The sequence below is a fragment of the Anas platyrhynchos genome, chromosome 20 (assembly GCF_047663525.1).
Source record: "Anas platyrhynchos isolate ZD024472 breed Pekin duck chromosome 20, IASCAAS_PekinDuck_T2T, whole genome shotgun sequence".
NCBI lineage: Eukaryota > Metazoa > Chordata > Aves > Anseriformes > Anatidae > Anas > Anas platyrhynchos.
The window spans coordinates 2,804,224-2,822,358 of NC_092606.1; the positions used below are offsets into that span (position 1 = coordinate 2,804,224).

The 18,135-nt window shown below is 55.5% G+C and overlaps 1 protein-coding gene across 11 annotated transcripts in view; it reads left to right on the forward strand.

The window, feature by feature from the left end:
* The window catches only part of BCAS3 (BCAS3 microtubule associated cell migration factor), a 353,580-nt gene extending 346,276 nt beyond the window's left edge, over positions 1-7,304 (forward strand). For 10 of the 11 annotated variants that reach the window (XM_038165977.2, XM_038165973.2, XM_038165975.2 and 7 more), the window contains one exon: positions 6,395-7,304. In XM_038165977.2, the coding sequence (XP_038021905.1) occupies positions 6,395-6,418 (24 nt within the window). In that variant the 3' untranslated portion in view covers positions 6,419-7,304. The remainder of the gene's footprint in view (positions 1-6,394) is intronic. The other variant, XM_038165979.2, reaches the window with a different exon arrangement.
* The last annotated feature ends 10,831 nt before the right edge of the window (positions 7,305-18,135 follow it).

An 18,135-nucleotide genomic window follows, 5' to 3' on the forward strand; every position in this document is an offset into this window, starting at 1 on the left:
AGCTGTCCCTGCTGGCTGCCCCAACACTGGGAGAGCTGGGCACAGGACTTGGGGCAGAGAGCAGGTTTAATGGACTTGTAAACATTACGATAATCTTACTCCTTTTTAAACATTACTGTAATAGGTGAAGACTTTGAAATTTGGGAAGGAGTACTGTAAAAACACATTTGCTCAGAAATTTATTTTCACCCATATCAAATTAAAAGGAGCTAGGAAAATTAAGAGCTTCGATGAGTATTCAGTGCTTGCATCTCAATGTGATTTAATATTAAAGATTTTTGCTTATCAGTATACCCAAGTCTGCAGGTGGGTGCAGGTCCCAGTGTGGGACTGGGGCCAGAGCCAGCATCTGGGTCCTCGCCTCCGTGCGCAGCTGTAGAGGGCTGCCAAGCTGCGTTACCCTCAGAGCACCCTTCTTCACAAAATCGTGGGTCATAAGAAAGCAAATACCCAAGAAAAACCTACAGTTGCACTATCAGCAATGCAATTTTAGAGCCTTGGAATTAGGGGAGGTATTTCTATGTACTAGTCCAATTACGCATCTTCAGCTTTTGAGACTTTCTCTTCCTCAGGCTGTGCCACACATGTCCCAGGAGGCAGCACTGACTCGAGTGGGGCCTGCTGGTGTTGGTAGTTAACATTCATGCAGTCCTAGAGCCAAAAGTGTCCAGCTGAGTTTGGGTTGTTGTCTAAACACAGAGAGATGGAGAGAATACGTGTGGCAGTGCATGCCGGTGGGCAGGGGAGCGGGAGCCGCACGGCTGGGGCCGGTGAGAGCTCCGCTGCGGGAGCACGTCCCGCTCTGCTCAGTAGCAATCAGTAAAATAAAAATGTTTAACTAATCCATTCACTGGGGAGCGTTGTGTAAATTACAAACAGTTTAAGAGATCCTCAAGACTTCCATTGTGTTAATATAAATTGCCTTTTAGTGTTCGCTTTATATAGGATCCTTTTGAATGGGAATCCAGATGGCAGAAGCTACATAATTATTATTCATTACAGTTAATAAGTAACACTCAGGAGCCCCAGTCAGCTCTGCAAGTCCCCGGTGATAGGCATTGTGCAAATATAAGGGTAAAAAAATAGTCCTTGCTGCAAAGTATTTTACAATCTCGGCTAAAGAGGAGGCGTGAAGGGCCCATGCCTTCGTCTGGGAGCGTGGAGCGGGCTGGCGTTTCGGGAAGCGTGTCTGCAGGGAGTCTTCTCTGAAAGGACAGAAATTATCTTTGATTGTACAATACGGCTCTGCCTTTGGCCTTGGAGCTGTTGCTCTGAAACATGGCTGGGGAGAGGCACAGCCCCCCGTCCACCCTGCGCCCAGGCAGAGGGGCCAGGGAAGCTGCTGCCAGCCAGCCCCGGCTTGTGGTGGAGCCCCAAAACTTCCCTGGAACAATTGTGGTGAATGACAGCAACAAAATCAAGGAGATGCGAGCTCTGCTGGCCATTACCCCGCTTCCTGCATTCCTACTTGTTAATTGTGTAATTCCTAACGAGTCGTGAGGCGTCTGCTAGACTTCGGGATGCGTGCTCACTCTGACGCTTCCTTCCCTCCCCTGCCCAGCCTCCTCCCTTGCCAGAGACCTTGTTCCTTTAAAAATGCCATCCTTAAAAATCAGAAATACTCAGCACAGAGAAAGGAAAAGGGAACTTGACATTAGTTGAGCTTGAAAGGCTTGGTGCTGTGAAAAGTGACTGACGTGTGAAAAGAGGCTACAATTAGTTCTTTCCCCGAGCACTCTCCCATTCAGTCCAGGGTCACTCCTTCAGCAAGCTGCGGCTTTGAGGGTAATGTGTTGTGACAGTTTGAGATGATGAAGAATAATTCTTGTATTCAGAGTTGCTGCCGCTTCCCCGCTGCCCTGACACATCAGGCTGCTGTCATTGTATCATTTATCCTGGCTGTGGCTCCGCCGGGCTGTGCCGGGGCTTGTGCAGCGCTCGGTAGGTAGAGGAAAGGGTCAGCTCCACCAGCAAATGAGTTTTGAGGATATTTTGAAACTGTGCTTAACAGCCCGGTGTAGGGAAGGGCAAACACAGAGAAAGGAAAAACCATTAGAAGAAATAATGCACTGGAGAGGAGATTTTTGAGTAGACATAAAGGAGATACCATGGCTTCAAGTGGACCACTACAGCGAGAGCACAAATAAGAAAGGCAGCATAATTTATGAGTGTTCCGGGCAAAAGAGGGCTATATAGATTTTCTTCAGGCATTGAATTAATGTGCCATATAAAATGGTTTCACATTTAAGCTTGGCAGGACTTTATACCTTTCTAGATTTGATGAAGTCCTTTGACAGTTCCTGGAGCTTTCTGGAAGTGGACAGACAGCAGCCCCCACGGGGCGGGATGCTCGGCCTGCCCCGCCGCGTCCCTCAGCGCCCCGAGCCACTGCTCCTCCTCACCGCTGGGCCCTGGGCAGGCAGAGGGTGGCTTTGGTGCTACAAGTGTGGCATTTAGGAATATTAGCAGAAATAAACGTTTGTTATTTGTGTGTTTTTTTAACATTCCTGCCAGTTTGTCCCACAGAACAGGCACTGAAGGCAGGCCGCGGTGTCCAGGCAGGCAGAGCGCAGGTAGGCCCGGCCTGGCAGCAGGTGCACTGCAGCACCTTTAGGTGCCACTGCCCCGAGCAGCAGCGGTGTCGTGACGGGGCCGAGGGGCTAACATGCAAGGCAGGGAGGGCTGTAGGTGCTGCTGCCTTCAGAGAGCCTGTGCCCTGCAAGTCCTGGTGCTTCTGGCACCCTGGGTGATGCCAGCGGTGCCCCTGACTCTTAGCGCCAGAAGCACGGCAGGGCCGCTGCCGGCTCCCCTCAAGTGACTTGCTCCTCATGGCTTCAGCAGATGTTGCTGCTCCTTCATCTTTTTTCCTGTTTTCTTTTTTTTTTTTTTTGGTCAGTCAGAACTCTGTGAGTCGTTTCCTCTAGGGACGGGGGCAGGTTTTAGTATTTACGTTTCCAGTATTAGCATTTATTTGTATTTGTGTTTGTTTTTCACGGGCTTTTGAATGCCTCGGGGAGCCATTTATGGGGCCAAAATAATGCAAGTGCTGGTCTTCTCACAGTATTTCATTTCCTTGATGGTGGAAATGCTAGGAGAAGAGCAGGTCTCATGTTATTTTGACCCCATAAATAGCTCCCAGAGGCCCCTTTCTTCCTTCTCCCACCCACTCCCCCCCAAATCAAATATTTAGGTTTCTGCAAAGCCTGACTTCTCAACTCTGGTTATCTTGCTTCAGCAGAAGCAAATTGCAGTTATTACAAAATAGCCAGGGAGTCTATAAGGCAGAATGGGTTTTATATGATGCACAATTTGTTGGCTACTGTACAAGTTCATTAAAGTGCATCAGAAGCGGTTGTTTTACTGGTACATTTAAGGAAGTTAATGCATCTCGACAGTGTGTGCATGGGGGAACGCAGACACAATAACCCTCAGACATGCTGGGGCCAAGTCTGTCCCCAGCAGAGCTCCGCCGAAGTGAGCGGCATCTCCCGCCGGGAGCTTTTCCCCGCTGTGCCCGAGTGGTGCGGAGCCCAGAGCCACGCGGCCGCCACTGCTCAGTGCCCACGTCCTGCAGCAGCTGGGTCCCAGTTCCCATTTTCCTTGCTTCTCAGCCAGCCTTTCCACAACATGTAGGACTGACGGCTTATGTGGCATGTCTTGGTTGGCTCTGGGAGATATTTTGTCTCCTTCCAGCCATGCATGTCCGGTCTGCAGGGTTCAGCTGCTCCTTCAGGTCTGCTCACAGGTGAGGAGGACCAGCAGGACCAGCATCGACATCCCAGTGCACCTTACTCTGCCCTGCCCTGCTCTGCCAGCAGGTCTGAGGGCAGGATCATGCTTTGCACTGGGCTTTTTTTTTTTTTAAGGGTATTTTTTATTAATGAAACAGCTGGAAAAAAATAGGCTAATTTGGGGGAATGCAGGAAGGTGCATGGGGGGTCATGTTTGCAGGGCAGGGTGTCCCTGGTGACCATGTCATGTCTAATTGCACGTCTCACGTGGCCCAGGTGCCGCAGCGTGACCCGGCCGTGCGCGAGAGCCCAATTTCCCCCGCGCAGCAGTGTCAGGAGTTTTACAGCGGCTCCTTAGGTATCGAAATACACGGCTCTTCTGCCTGGCCGCCTAATTGGTTCCAGAGTGAGCCCGGACGCAGCACGGAGCGGTTTGGGAGCCCTCAGACACGGTTGCCCAGGGCAGTGTGCTGGCTGTTGTGGTGTCGGGATGGCAGTTTGGGCACGGGAATTCCCCCATTTTTTACCTGGCCCTCTCCAAACAAAGCAGGCTCTGGAAAACTTCTCCTCCAGCTCCTTCTGAGCCTCTGCATCTGCTTTAACCTCTCTTTTGCCTTTTCCCATTCCTAATTAAAAGGTTTTAATGACTGATAGTAGCAAGCAGAGCCCACAGCCTCCCCAGCAAGGCCCTGTACCCATCGCTGTGCCTCCCACACTTTTTGTCTGTGCTTTTTCCCTGCCTGGCATCAGCCTCTGCAGTGCCACCCCCTGGCAGTCCCCCGCAGAGGTGACGAGTGCTGCTGGCTACAGAAATGTCGCAGCCCCTCAAAATCAGCACTGCCAGGCTGAATCCCCCCAAACTCATCCCATGGCCGGGCAGGAAGGCTTTGGGACGGGACGGAGCGCAGGAACGTGCCCTCGCACTTTTCCCCCCTTCCACCTTTCGTTACGGTTACTGGAAACACAACATGTGCCTGAAAATCGATTATAGCTTAAAAAGGGCCAGGGTGGGGGAGCAGAGGAACCTCAGGAGGAGCTCAGCAGCCCTGATGGTGTCTGATCAGGGCCGGAGCGTGCTCCGGCGCGCTGCTGATGGCTGCCCAGCAAGCACAGGCTCTGACGTGAGACATTTAACCAAAGCCAGCTGTGTGCAGGGGAGATAAAAGCACCAAATCAGACAGGATAAGCGCAGTATTAGTGTGGGATACGCCACTCATTTCTGATTTAAATTACTGTTTTTACTTCCTGAACTCATGGGAGAGTGAGGATGTGAGGAAAATGAAGAGGTTTATGCACGTACATTCCTTAACCGAATACTGGCAAGAAATGATGATTAATCCAGCTGAGGTCATTATCAGTGCTGCTTATAGGGTGACCGATTTCCTGCAGATTTGTTTTTATGAATCCTGGGCAGATTATCTCCTCGGCAAGTTACCTCTGCGATCGGGGATTGCATCTCCCAGCCCTCGTTCATTGAGGTGTGAGCTCGTGTGGCCAGTACCCTCCTGTGCCCGGGTGGCACGCGGGAGTTGTGTGCACTGTGAGGACACTGGAAAGGGATGTGTATTGTTTTGGTGAAGAACTGGCTTTCTGCTTTTGCCATGCATGGATACATCCTTGTCTTGGGGTCCCATTGCAGCAAATGTCTGCAGAGGAATTTGTCCAAACTGCTCGCCCCATGTCCCTTCCCTGAGTGCAGGCTACGCAGGGCTGGGAAGTTGCACTTAGGGCCGCACGTCGCAAGTCAAGGGAATATTTCTTGTAGGCTGTCACCGCATGTCCAGGAGAGGATTCCTGCCGTGTCCCCGCGGTTCTGCCTAATCTCACTGCTGCATGCCGCCGCTGAGTGCTGGGCAGGGTGACGCTGCCCAGCGGCGCTGCTGCACGCTGCCACTGACTCAACTGTTGGGTTCAAGTGGCTCACAGAGAGGCCACGGGTCCAGACGATGCTCGACACACACAAAAATCCTAGTGCCTCAAGATTAGGGAGCAAGAAAGGCTTTGGGAGGTCAGCGAGGGGAGGAGATTGTTTGATGTGTGTGATCAGGAGAGGGAGAGCCACAATGAGGCGTTCTCCTTTACTCTGGGCCACAGCCCAGGCACATAGTAAAGGGGATATTTTTGCCTCAAAAAAAGCAGAGATATTTATGTCTGCTTATGCAGCATAAGGGGTTGTAGAAAGTCCCTGCTGCGATCTGCAGTGGTTACTCACTGCTGGTACACACCGCCAGTAACTGGTGCTGCTGCTGACCCTTCCTCCATCCCAGCAGCACTGCTGTGGAGGAAGGATGTTTCCTCATCTGCCTCTGTACCCTTTGCACCCTGCTCAGTTCAGCCATGAGCATCCCCAGTCCTGAACCCTGGCAAGTCCCCAGTCATTGGCCTCACCCCCAGCGAAGGGCTTGCTGTGCTGGGCAGTGCTGAACGCCTCAGGCCCGCTGCTGCTGGGCTGAAATACAAACCCAGCAGAGATGTGGGACCAGGAGCTGGGATGCCTCTGGAGCAATTCATCAAATCACCCCAGAAAAGATGGATGACAAGCAAATGCAGCGCTAGAGCAGGGATACAATAAACAGATTTGTCAATAAAGCGGCCGTCTAATGGCACTCTGGGTTCTTTTATCTGAAACACTAACCAGGGCCTCTTCTCTTTTCCCATTTCAGAGCTTCAGCGAGAGGGAAGCATAGAGACGCTCAGTAACAGCTCCGGTTCCACCAGCGGAAGTATTCCACGCAATTTTGATGGTTACAGATCACCCCTCCCGACTAACGAAAACCAGCCTCTCAGCCTTTTCCCCACAGGATTCCCGTAAATTAGTCAAACATACAAGGGGAGATCAAGACGGGGTAACAAGCTGTCTCTCTGCCTAAACAATCTTGATGTGTCTGTCACCCGCCAGTTAGCTGCCGTGCTGGATGGTTCTCGTTACCCTGATAAATATTGACGACTCTTCCGCGTAAACCTTCCTGGAACGTACTCACAAAATCTTGACTTTGTTTTCCTGTGCAATATGAAGAGACTCTGTCTTCAATCCCGATAGCTCTGCGGCTTCTTTTTTTTTCGCTGTGTTCAGGAAGAGATTGGTTGAGAAGAAATCTTTCTAAGCCACTTTCGGTCAAGCATATGGTTTCACAACCATTCTCTGCTTTTTTGTGCTCAGAGACAAAGGGAATCTCGGTAACGTGTGGTGCAAGCGCCAGCCAGGAGCTCCAGCCGCCTGCAAAAGTGCCGAGCATTAATGAATGAACTGGAGAGAGTGGAGATTCAAGGACTTTCTGTGGACAGGGTTGATCATGTTATTCCTTCCTTGTTGCGTCTCCTTGCTGCCCTCCTTCCCCTCTAGATTCATCAATGCCAGGAGTATTACAAATGGAAATGTTACTTTTTGTTCTTCGGAAGAATTCTCTCTATTGCTCCAGTTTTACTCTAGTCATGTATTTTAGAAACGTACTTAATTGACTAACTGCAGTCGCCGATTTCTCATACTTGGTTATAAAAGTTGTTCGCTGGAACTCAGATATCTGTCCAGAAATGCATGTGTCATTGAATAAATCTAAGTTAAACAAGAAACTACTTAAATGTCAGTGTTCATGGAGTATTACTGGGCTACCCCTGTGTTTCGTAGATCTTCCTGGACCAGACGCTATGTGCATATTTACTAACCGAGAGATTTAATTAAAGCCATCGGTGGATGTTACTCAGCCAGTCTAGCTTGGTTTTGCATCCCTGGGTGTAAGAACTTTTCAGATGTAAACAGTTTTGTACAGTGAAAGATGTAAATGGTGTTCCTTGCACCTCTGGAAATCAGCACCCACGTGTGTCTGTAGGTGTCCGACCTGTGCCTGTTACACTGCCCCTTCGTCCTGCTTCCCATAAGCCAAGGACGAGGCGCTGGAGACGTGCACCTACATTTAGGGTACTGCAGGATCACGTGTGAGAGGCTTTTGAGAACCCTACAGCATCCTGAACCCGTAACACCGCGCTGAGCGCGCACCACCGGAGCCGTGCAGCTCTCACTGAGGCAGTGACGGGCTCGCACATAGTAACCACATGAATTTCTACATCTCAGCCAACTTGTGTTGGGAAGCAGAAAGTGAGGTGGGACTGTCAGCTTATGAAATTTCCTTCCCACTGCTTGTTTTTAATAGAAGCCGTTTGAGTCATGGAAATGAGAGGAAACTATCTAAACCCACAAATCTTTTTGCACTCTTGAAGCTTACACCAGCCACACCGACTGGTGCAGGACTGACCACCCTCTTCCTACTCCGTCCCCAAACACCAAATATCAAATTCAGTCTTGGGCTAGATTTCTTTTTATTTTTTTAAGTGTAATGCCATGCCTCAGATCTCAGAGGCTTTTTTTTTCTCTCTCTCTCTTCAGGCTTGCAAACCACTAATAAAAACTGAGAGTCTGCAGCAATAATTTCAGTTTCTTGCTTGGTTTTCAGTCAGGCCTTTCTCAAGCAAAAAAACTTCCTTGGGATGAAATCAGAGGAGAGTTTGCCCATAAGAACTTGCAGCTCCAGCCCACTGGCTATATCTGTGCTCGCAGGCTCCGCTGTAATGCTATGTTTCTTTTATGTCTGTAAAATAATGGATTGAAGTAAGTGCGTTAGGGTAGGGCTGGCATTGTGAACAAATGGAACCACAGGGTCAAGTCCGTCCACACCAGTTAGGGTTTTTAACACAGTTCAAGCCAAGGTCAGCTCCAAAAGTTCAAACAAAATCCAGATTAACACATACAGAAGGGATTGTGTTGTCACCGTGATTCTTGTTTCCTTTCAGCCTTTCCAAAGAGCAGCCGTAAGGGACGGAGATCTTCTGAAGGCAGGCGACTGCTGTTCTTCCTCTCGCTGCTGCCTCGAACAGCTTGGTCGCGGGTTCTTTGTGAACACACAAAGTAGGATAGCACATAATGCGGAGTGGTGTCATTGGAAATGTATTTGTTGTTGGCAGGCATTAAATCACTTTTTATAAGTGCTGCAATACGGCCATGTGGAAATTCCCAGTCTGCAAGAAGCTCCTTTGAATCAGGATGTTTTGTTTAAAGGGGAGGGGGGGGGGGAACCCTACAAACTGGGGCTGTACCAAAATATTTTCAGTCTGGTTCATTGAAAAGAATGTCCTAAATTCCCCGCTGTCGATAGCCCTGTAGCCAAATTGTTAAGAAATCCTTGAGCTTAAGGGAAAAAAGAAAAAAAAAAAAAAGGCAGAGCACTGCAATGAGGTGGCTAATTTAACTTTAATTTGATACTTTCACAGATGACCCAGCAGAATAACTGAGTTCCAGCTCTTCGGTGAGACAGTGAAAGCCAAGTGTGTTGCAACAATAACTCTGTAGGCTCCGATTCAACGTTCCCAAGGTGTTCGCAGTGCTGGACACACACGTGTGGGCCTGACACTGCCCCAGCTCGTGTGCCAGGCTCAGGCAGCCACTCAAAGCCCCCTTGAGTTGGCACCGAGAGCTTCCCGGTACCGACACCTGCCCTGAACACCCCCGGGCACCAGGGCCATGTCTGGGAGCTGTATGGGGTCTGGGAGCCAGGATCTTGCTGCACCCTTGGGGTTTGGCTTCTGGGAGTGGGATCGGGGCTCCCAGGCAGCACCCAGGAGCAGCTAGGGGAGATGAAGCTGTGGCCTGAGGGAGGTTTGCCCCCGACTCTGATTTAACCAGGTTTTCAACCCCCCTGGACCCACTCCAAAGCCCAGTTGGAGCAGAACGCCGCAAGAGGCTCGTGGTCCTCGCAGGATTTCAGCCGAGTGTCTCACGTTGTGGGGGAAATAATCCAGGTGAGCTTCTGAAACGCCGAACTTTCAAAGGGCGCAGCTGGCAGGCCGTCACAGGCAGCGCTGCAAGAATGCTGTGCCATGATATAAAACACTGTCTCGAAAAGAGCCCAAAAGACATGCGGGACTCGCAGGGTTTTAAACTGTTTCCAGTAGTAGTAAGCAGCGGCCTCCTGCTGAGTTCAAAAGGCAAAACGTCTCATTTAAAGCGGGGCGGACTGTATATCACTCCGTGCATAAAGTGGAGCTCTTCTATTAAAAGTTGAGTTCAGATTTCATGAATTAACATGAAATATTGCTTTCTGATTCTACCCTGGTTTCTGTAATAAACACACGCATGTAGCGTGCTTCAGTTCAGGGGGACGTTCGGCCGCTTGGAAAGAAGTGGGAAGTCGGAGGCTCTCCAAACGCCGCTGCTTGGAGCTGGGGCTCGGTGGAGGACCAGAGGGGTCGGGAGCTTCCAGGTGCTTCTGCCCCATGTGTGGGAGAAGGGACCCACACCACATCCCCTCTGTCCCCACACCACGTCCCCTCCTCAGACCCTGCCCAAATCCTGCTGGCGACGAGGCCACGCAAAGGCCGGCACAGGGAGGCAGCCAGGGCAGGGCAGGGAGCCCACAGGAGGATTTTGCTGCTTGGAGCAGCTGTGAAACCTCCCACCCTCCTCAAGTACAGGGATAAACGTGTGGTGCTTCCATGGGGCTTCGTTAGGGTATTTTTGTTGTTGTGGGTTTTTTTTTTTTGAGGATCCAAGCAGTGTCCGCACTGCGTCTCTGCATTTCTTTTCTCGCTTCTTTGCTTTGGCTTGTTACTGTGCAGGGTAGGAAAGTTTGCGCCATTTCCTGTTGTCTTTCCCTTATGCTCCTGAGATATTGTAAAAATGTTCGGTATCCTCCAGTAGGTTGTAATCACTTCACCCTAATGTTTCACAGCTGCTAAGTGTAACTTTAAACCCGGCCATTTGAATGCTTACAATTAGCGAGTCAATGGAGCTAAGATCGCGTCTTTGTGATTGGAAAAAAAGAAAAGAAAATGAAGCTTTTTTTAAATTTGAGTTTAAATTGGACAAAATGGGAACAAAAGTTGTGGAGATGAGGCTTTTTTAACGCAGTAAGTGATTAGTGGCTTATGTGCTAGGAAAAAAATAATTGAATCCACTGCTTGGCCTGCCTCACAGATGAAAAAGGCGCCGGGACGAGCATGTGTCTGCGGCAGCACAGCCTCTGTCCCTGCACCAGCCCCTCTCAGAGCTCGCTGCTCCTCATCCGCACAGCCAGCAACAGTGAGGACAGACCTGGCAGGACACGGGGGGCTTCACAGCAGCCGTCGCCTGTCCTTGCATGGAGGCTGTGCCTCTGGACGCGGTCTGGCACAGCCCTTGGGCTGCCCGACCCCGGCTGGGCTTCCCCTGGCTTTTGCCCTCCCGCGTGCTGGCTGGCAGCAGCGTGCCCGCGGCCGGAGGAATTAGGAAGCCGAGGTGTTGCATTCCTGCGGCGCTGCCAGTGCGGGGGCCAGGGGGACGCCCGCACGGCTCTGCCAGAAAACGCTGCCGACTGCACGAAGCGGGCACGGGGCTGCTGAGTCGGGCTGTGGGGCGAAGGGCAGAGCTGCAGGTGGAGGTGGGGGTGGCTCGGCCCCCGTCTGGCCCCCACGCTGCCCACCCACCCCATGGGGCTGCCCCGTGCCCAGGGGGTGCAGAGCAACGAGCGCCGCGTGCGTGCGTGTGTGCATGCGAGCACGGGGCCGCGGGGCCCTTGCTGGTGGCCAGGTTTTATGCAGAGCTGTTTGTAAACATGTCCTAAGCCTTTTATAAAACAGCACAGGGTCAATTTAATCTCATGCTGTTCCTTAATGTTAATTGAACCCAAGTGTAAACCGAGGCTCGTACCGAGGCGTCCTCATCTCCTAGCCCGGCGGGGTAAAACCTCCTTTGGCCGATAGCGCTGCTTGTGTTCCTGCTCAGTGCTCTCTCCTCGCGCACGTTTCCAGAGCAGGTTTCAATTACCAGAAATGCCTTTACCCTGCTGAAAGCAAAGGGCGCGCTGTAGCGGGGAGGCGAGTCACGAGCCGCAGGGCCACAGCGTGGCGGTGGCAGGGCCGGTGCCCGCCCGTCCCGCACGGTGTTGGGGCACCGGGAGACACAGGCCTCCAACCGTGGTCCTGGGTCTGGTTCCAGTTTTCACAGATTCTGGGGAGTTTGGGTCTGGGATATTGGTTGTTTCTGTCACTGGGGGAAGACAAGGCCTGGGTCAGGGGCAGGATCCTTTAGGAGCCGGGTGCTCGTCCCACCAGTCACCACCCTGTCCCCTGCTGGACTCGGATGTCATCTGAACCTGTGCGTGTTGCTGAGCTCCTAGCTGAATTTTTGCCTTCACTGCCAGAATTTCTGCTGCAGGAAATTACAACAAAACACAGGCAGCCCCATGCAGGTTGAAGGTAGGTCACAGACGTGGGTGTCATCAGCCAGCAGTCCCTGTCCCCTCGTCCTCCTCCCAACACCTCCCCGGTCTGGGCACAGCACAGTGTGGCCACAGCTGCCCACAGCCCTCCCTCCGTGCCCAGCCCTGCCACCTGACCATAAATACTAATTAATAGCAAAGCCCTGGTCTAGATCAAGGGGAAGGCTCTGAATTTTCTTGGGAACTTCGCTGTCTGAAAGGTATCTTAAATATTCCCTAGCACTCAGCCTATCAGTAGGTCAATTATACGGTGAGCAGTCATACGAAGTTAATTTCTAATTTAATACAATGTTAAAAGGTTGTCAGGTTAAAATCTAATCTATAAACAAGACATGAAACGTCTTTTTAAAATGAGTGTCATGAGCCGGTCCTGGCTCAAACCACAGGCTGCTGCTTCTTTTATAGGATGTAATTACTTCCCAGCGAGTATTTACAATATTATTATAGGACCGTAATAAAAGGCCGGTGCCAGCCGTGTCCCGGTGCCAGCCCAGCACCGCTCCTGCTCCCCCCTGCCCGCACGCAGCCACTGCTGCTGCTGCAGCCCTTATCTGGGGAGGTGAGAAGTGCCGGCGTGTGCGGCCCCGTGCCACGATAAGTGGGATGGGGAACACGGGGCTTGTGCTTTTGCTCCAATACAGGGGATGGAGATGCCCGTGCTGTGTCCCCGCACCCCCGATGTGTCACCCAGCCCTGCAAAGCACCGCACCGGGCAGTGCCGGGGGTGCCGGCTGAGCACGTTTGTTCGTGGGAGGACTTTGGCTTGCCACAGGCTGAAGGTTACAGGCTGTGCTCAGCCCAGCAGCTCCGTTCAAGCAGAAAACCAGAGGCAGCACCTGCAGCCCCAGCCTGAGCCTCAGTGTCCCCTCCTTGCCTTTTGCCGTGTCCCCACGTCCCCATGGCCATGGAGGGAGCAGCGGGGCACGGGGAGGAGGCCGGGGGCTCCCCTGCCTCTCCTCCAACCCTGGGGCACCCATCCACCTCTCAGGGAACATTGAGGTTTGCTCCCCTCACTGTCAGAAGGGGAAAGTCCAGCAGCCGTGTGGCAGCGGTGAGACGTTGTCCCACCCGTGGGGCCATCAGCACCACGAGGTTCCTGTGTAAGTGTTTCACACTGCTGGTGTTTGTGGGAGCCATGCAGGATCAGGGCTGCCCTTGCCTGTCCCAGCCGAACATCACCAGGCACCAGCCCTGCCGTAGGTCATGCAGTGAAATCATGTGGGATTTTTTTTTATTTTTTTCAGTAGAAATCGCACTGGCTCCAAAGGTTTGGATCAGACCAGGACATGCCCAAGCTTTCGTCTACACCCACAAAGCCTCACAAGGTGTATTTTTTTTAAGGAAGACCATGATTTTGATGGGAGCAGGTGATGGCGGCAGCGAGGCTACCTGGGGTAACGCAGTGCCAGTGCTGAAATGGGGACGGGGAGCTGCGGAGGCGCTGCTTGGCCCGGGCCCCTGAGGGTGCAAGGCAGGGCCAGGACACTGCGCAGCGCTTGTTTTCATCCGTGTGCTTTCGGGTAAATTCTGCTGCGCTTTGTAATTGAGAAAAGCTGTTGACGAACATCTGCGCAGGCACTGTCCGCTCTCATCCGCTCACCGACTTCGTTAGTGCCTGTGCTGCCCTTTGATGTCTGTGAGTCACCGGCCTGGCCTGGCCGCCCTGCAGCCGCTGCCCCGCTGCCGGTGGGTGGGTGGTGGGCAGCAGCCGGCCCCGTGCGTGCAAACAGAAAAGTCCCCTGGGGCCAGGGAGGTCACCTCTGCTGCTGTGCTTTGTGCAGGTTTTGGGGACGGTGGCTCAGGTGCTCTGCCCTCGCAGGGCTGGTGATGCCCGGGTGTGAAGGAGAAGGAGCCGGGCATGGGGGCACAGGGTGGGGGGCACTGGGCAGGGGGTGACTCGCAGCAGCCTGTGGCCAGGGAGTGCAATCCGTGGCCTTAATCCCGCCGTGTCCTGCACGCTCTCAAATCCCCTTCACTTCAATGAGCGCTTGTAGTGTCAGGCCTGCGCCGGGCGAGACGGCGCGCGGGGCCGGCGGGGAGGATTTGCTCAAGAGGCACTGTTTTTAAGGTGAGATTTGAAGGATGGAAGACAGATGGCAACTGGAGAGGACAAACGGATCAAGTGAAGGGTTTGTTTTCAGTGTGGCGGGGAAAACACAGGAGGGAATTACCGCCGGCTACAAAATGGGGGCTATTAATACCTGCAGCGTCTCGAGCCCTGCGCGGGGATGCTCAGGGCGCTCCGGGTGGGGGCGGCCCCGGCCCCCTCGCAGCCCAGGAGTGGGGTTTTTCTGCGGAGATGAATTGATCCCTGCGTAGCGCCGAGTGTACCCAGACAAAGCCGGCAGAGGGGTTATTAGCCCCACCATTGTGCCCACTATCTTTTCTTCCCTTTCAGCTTCCCTCCCCGTGGCCCAGGTCTCAAAGCCCGTGTGTCAAGAGCTCAGTGACCTGCACGAAGGGCAATTGCTTGCTTTGTGCCGGCAGCCCGGCGTCGGGGCGGTTATTTACTTGTTATTCGGGGCTGCCTCCGTTTAGGTATCCTTGGAAAACACGTCTGGAGAGCAAGCTGCCGGCGCCGCACGGCACACGTGGGCGAGGAGCTGGGAGAGGAGCCGGGCCTGGGGCTCACTGCGAGCCCCTACTGAGCCCCCCGAACGGTGCGGGACAGCCCCTCGACACCCCGGCACCTACAGAGAAGGGGGATAAAGCTGGGAGTGGGAGACACGAGGGGTGGCTCAGCTGTTTCAATGCGCAGGCTGGTTTTGAAATTAAAATCCAGGCAGCGCCCAGATTAAAATCGGCGGAGCACCTCGGCACAGGGCACTGCGCTGCCTCCGTGTCCCTGACGGATCGGCCCAGGGCAGCGCTGCTTTTTTGAGGAAATGTGAATAAAAACGATGAGAGATTGTTTCCATGCGGAGCTGGGTCTGTGTCAGATGTGTCCGTGATTGAACACCAGTGAAAGGGACAGGTGCAGCGAGCACTGAGAAAGCTTTATTCCTGGCCATGGCCAGCACGTTATTTATTTTGGCTGCCTTTATTTTCTCAGCAGTGAATTGAACTCTCCTACAAACATGAGACATTGAATTCTGCAATCCTAAAAGTCAAACCTAGAACAAAAAAAAAAATAATCTCATGTGACAGGAGAGCAGCAGTGTCAGCTCCTGGTGCAGATTTGATTTCAGATACATTCCCAACCCCTGTCTGAAGCCCGGGACACCGGCCCCACTTAGCCCAGCAGCGTTCACTTCGCCCTGCCTTTGATGCTGTGATTTCTGCCGATTTCCTCACCCCACACAATGACCACGGTGAAGGGCCAGGGCCAGCGGGGGTGTGTCACCCCCATCGGGGCTGGAGCTGCTCCCTGCGGGGCCAGCACCCACCCGCTTCAGAAGAGCAGGAACTGGGGGGGAGAAGCCTGGAGCAGGACCCAGCCGGGACCCCCCCCTTACCCTCGGGACCCCCTTTTCGGGAGGCAACGGCCCCGGAGCGGCTCCTGCTCTTCCCCCTTTGCATATCTCTGCTCGGTGCTCAGGGCCCTGTCCCCCCCGTCCGGGCCGCGCCGTCGGGGGACGAGCACAGAGCCCAGCGCAGGGCCCCGACGTGGGCGAGCCGCGGCTGTCGGGGGGCTCGCTGGCTCCCTCCCCGCTGTGCCCGCCGCCATCCAGGTCAGACTGCTCAACGGTCCCAAATCCTCACTTTTAATCCCGCAAAGGAAGGGGGCGGGAGCCGTAACAGCATTATTTGATCAAATAACGTCGTTCGCTAATCTCTTTTATTTAAGAGATGAACCGGCCACGCAGCGCCGCGCTGCCTCCTGCTCGCCTCTCCCGGGACCGGATTCTCTCAGGAAACCCGGCTGAAAACCGGGGCCCCGGCACCCCTGAACGGCGATGCCGCCCCCCGAGGCTCCGGGGCTTCACTACCCCGGGACCGGAGCGCGCCCCTTCGGGGCCGAGCCGCCGTCACGCGTGGCGGAGGGGCCGGGTGGGAGGGGGGGGGGGCTCGGCCGCCGCTCGCCCCCGGCCCCATCCCATTACGGCGATGAGGCGGCGGTAATGCCATTAGCCCGGGGATTACGCGCCCGCGCCGGGATGTGACACACTTTCTCAAATGGAAGTTTTTTAAACAGAGGGATTTGCATGATCCCCCCCCACCCCACCCCGCCCGCCCCGTCCGCGCTGCCGCCCGCCCCCCGCGGTGCCAGCTCGGGTTTCACGCCGCGGGATCCCCCCCCTCCCTCACGGGCCCGGTCCGTCACCCTACAAGGGAACGGGATCGGGGCGTGCGAGGCGCCGGGCCCCGACGGGGGGAGCGGGGCAGCCCCGACGGGGCGAGCCGGGCAGCCCCGGGGTGCGGGGCCCGGCGGGGGTCACGCCGCCCCCGCGCAGGGAGGAAGCTCCGTAATTAAAAAATAAAATCAACGAGCGGCGGGGCTCGGCTCACAGCAGCGTGGAGGTAACGAGGGCGGGGGGGGCGCGGAGGATGCGCCCCCCCCGAGCCCCCCTTGGGCTGCCCAGCCGGGCCGGGGTCACTCGCCGCCCGCCCTGACAAGCGGGCTGGGAAATGTGTTTATAAGTGGTTCAAACTCTGGATAAACTTCAGCGGCGTTTGTGTCTGCGTCTCCCCGCGTGTTGTTATTTTCCAGAAATCTGGATTACTGGAAATATTTTCTTTAAAGCGGGAGAGAAATCTAAACAGTCTGGGGGCAAAGGAGGGGGGGATTCGGGCAGAGGGGGGGGGGCTGCCCGGGGGCTGCCGGGGCTCCGCGGGTTTCCCCTCGCACCGGGGCCGGTGTGGGATAAAAACCCACCGAGAGGGGCCCGGTAACAGCCCGGGATGTGCTGGGCACCGGCCCCTCCCCGACCCACCTGCAGGGCCGCCGCCCCCCGACGGGCACCTGAGCGGGTGGGGGCCTCTCCCCGTCACCCCCGGGGTTTTTGTTTTTCCTTCCCAGGTGGAGCCGGGGAGGCGCGGCCGGAGCAGCTGACGGGGCTCCGAGCCGCCCCTCGCCCCCTCCCCGCTTCCTCCGGCCGTGCTCCCCGCGGCTCCCGTTGGGGTGCAGAGGGGTGAGCAGGATCTGGGGGAACCCGGGGCTGGCGGGGCCGCAGAGTCCCGGGGGTGCTGGCACCCGACGGCGCGTCCGCGGCTGGGGCCAAGGGCTCCCCGCGGGGCCGGGGGGTGCAGCTCCCACCCCGCACCTGCGGAGCTGCTCCGGCCCGGCCGGGCGGAGGTGTCGAGAGGCCGCAGGTGTGTCTGAGGGGAGCGCCCAGCCCTGGCATCTGCGCCGGGAATTGGGCCCCGACGGCTCGCCCCGGGCACGGGGAGACGGCTTCGTCCCGGGCCGGGCCCCCCTCCCGCGCAGCCCCGTCGGGGGGAGCGAGCCCCGGGGCGCGGGGCCGCGGCGGAGCCGGGAGGAGGGGAAGGCGGAGGCCCGGCTGCTTGTGAGAATTGTTATTTTTCATCAATCACCCGCAATTTGTGTAAGTGCCCCGGACAGGACACCAGCCGTCCTGCTGGCTGGGGTCACGGAGACAACACAGCGATGGAGAAGAGCAAATTGCATTTGCTCACCAGCTCACAGATCCAAATTACGGCCCTCGCATGGCGCGGGGAAGGGAGCGAAAGGTCCATGTGACATGAGGGAAATATGAAGGACTTTGACAGGTCTTAAACGGCCTGGCGCCAAGGCCTAAGTCTACCGGCTAAAAATAGAAAAGGGATGATGAGTGGAGATGGGCAGAGATGAAAGGGAAGAGCGAGCGGGGCCGCGGCGGCGCGGGTGGGGCGTGGGGGCGACCGGGCCGGGCCGATCCCCCCCGAGCTGAGCCGGGCCCGTCCCGTCCCCCCGGGGCGTCCCGGCCGCTTCTGCCCCGGCCCGGGGAGCGCTCGGTGTCGGAGAGCCGGGCAGGGCAGGAGGCCGCGGTTCTCCTTCCCCAGGGCCGTTCATTGCCGAGGCCGCGTTGGGTTTTGCCCGGCCGCATCGCGCCGCCCGCCCCGTCCATGGGCGCAGGCTCCTGGGGTCCGTCGGGGCCGGAGAACGGTGCCCGGCCCCCTCAGCCCTCACCCCGCGTTCCCCCCCCGACGGGCGCAGCACAGAGGGTCGGGGAGACGAGGCTGCTCTGCATCGGTTTTTATTCTGCAGGCGAGGGAGT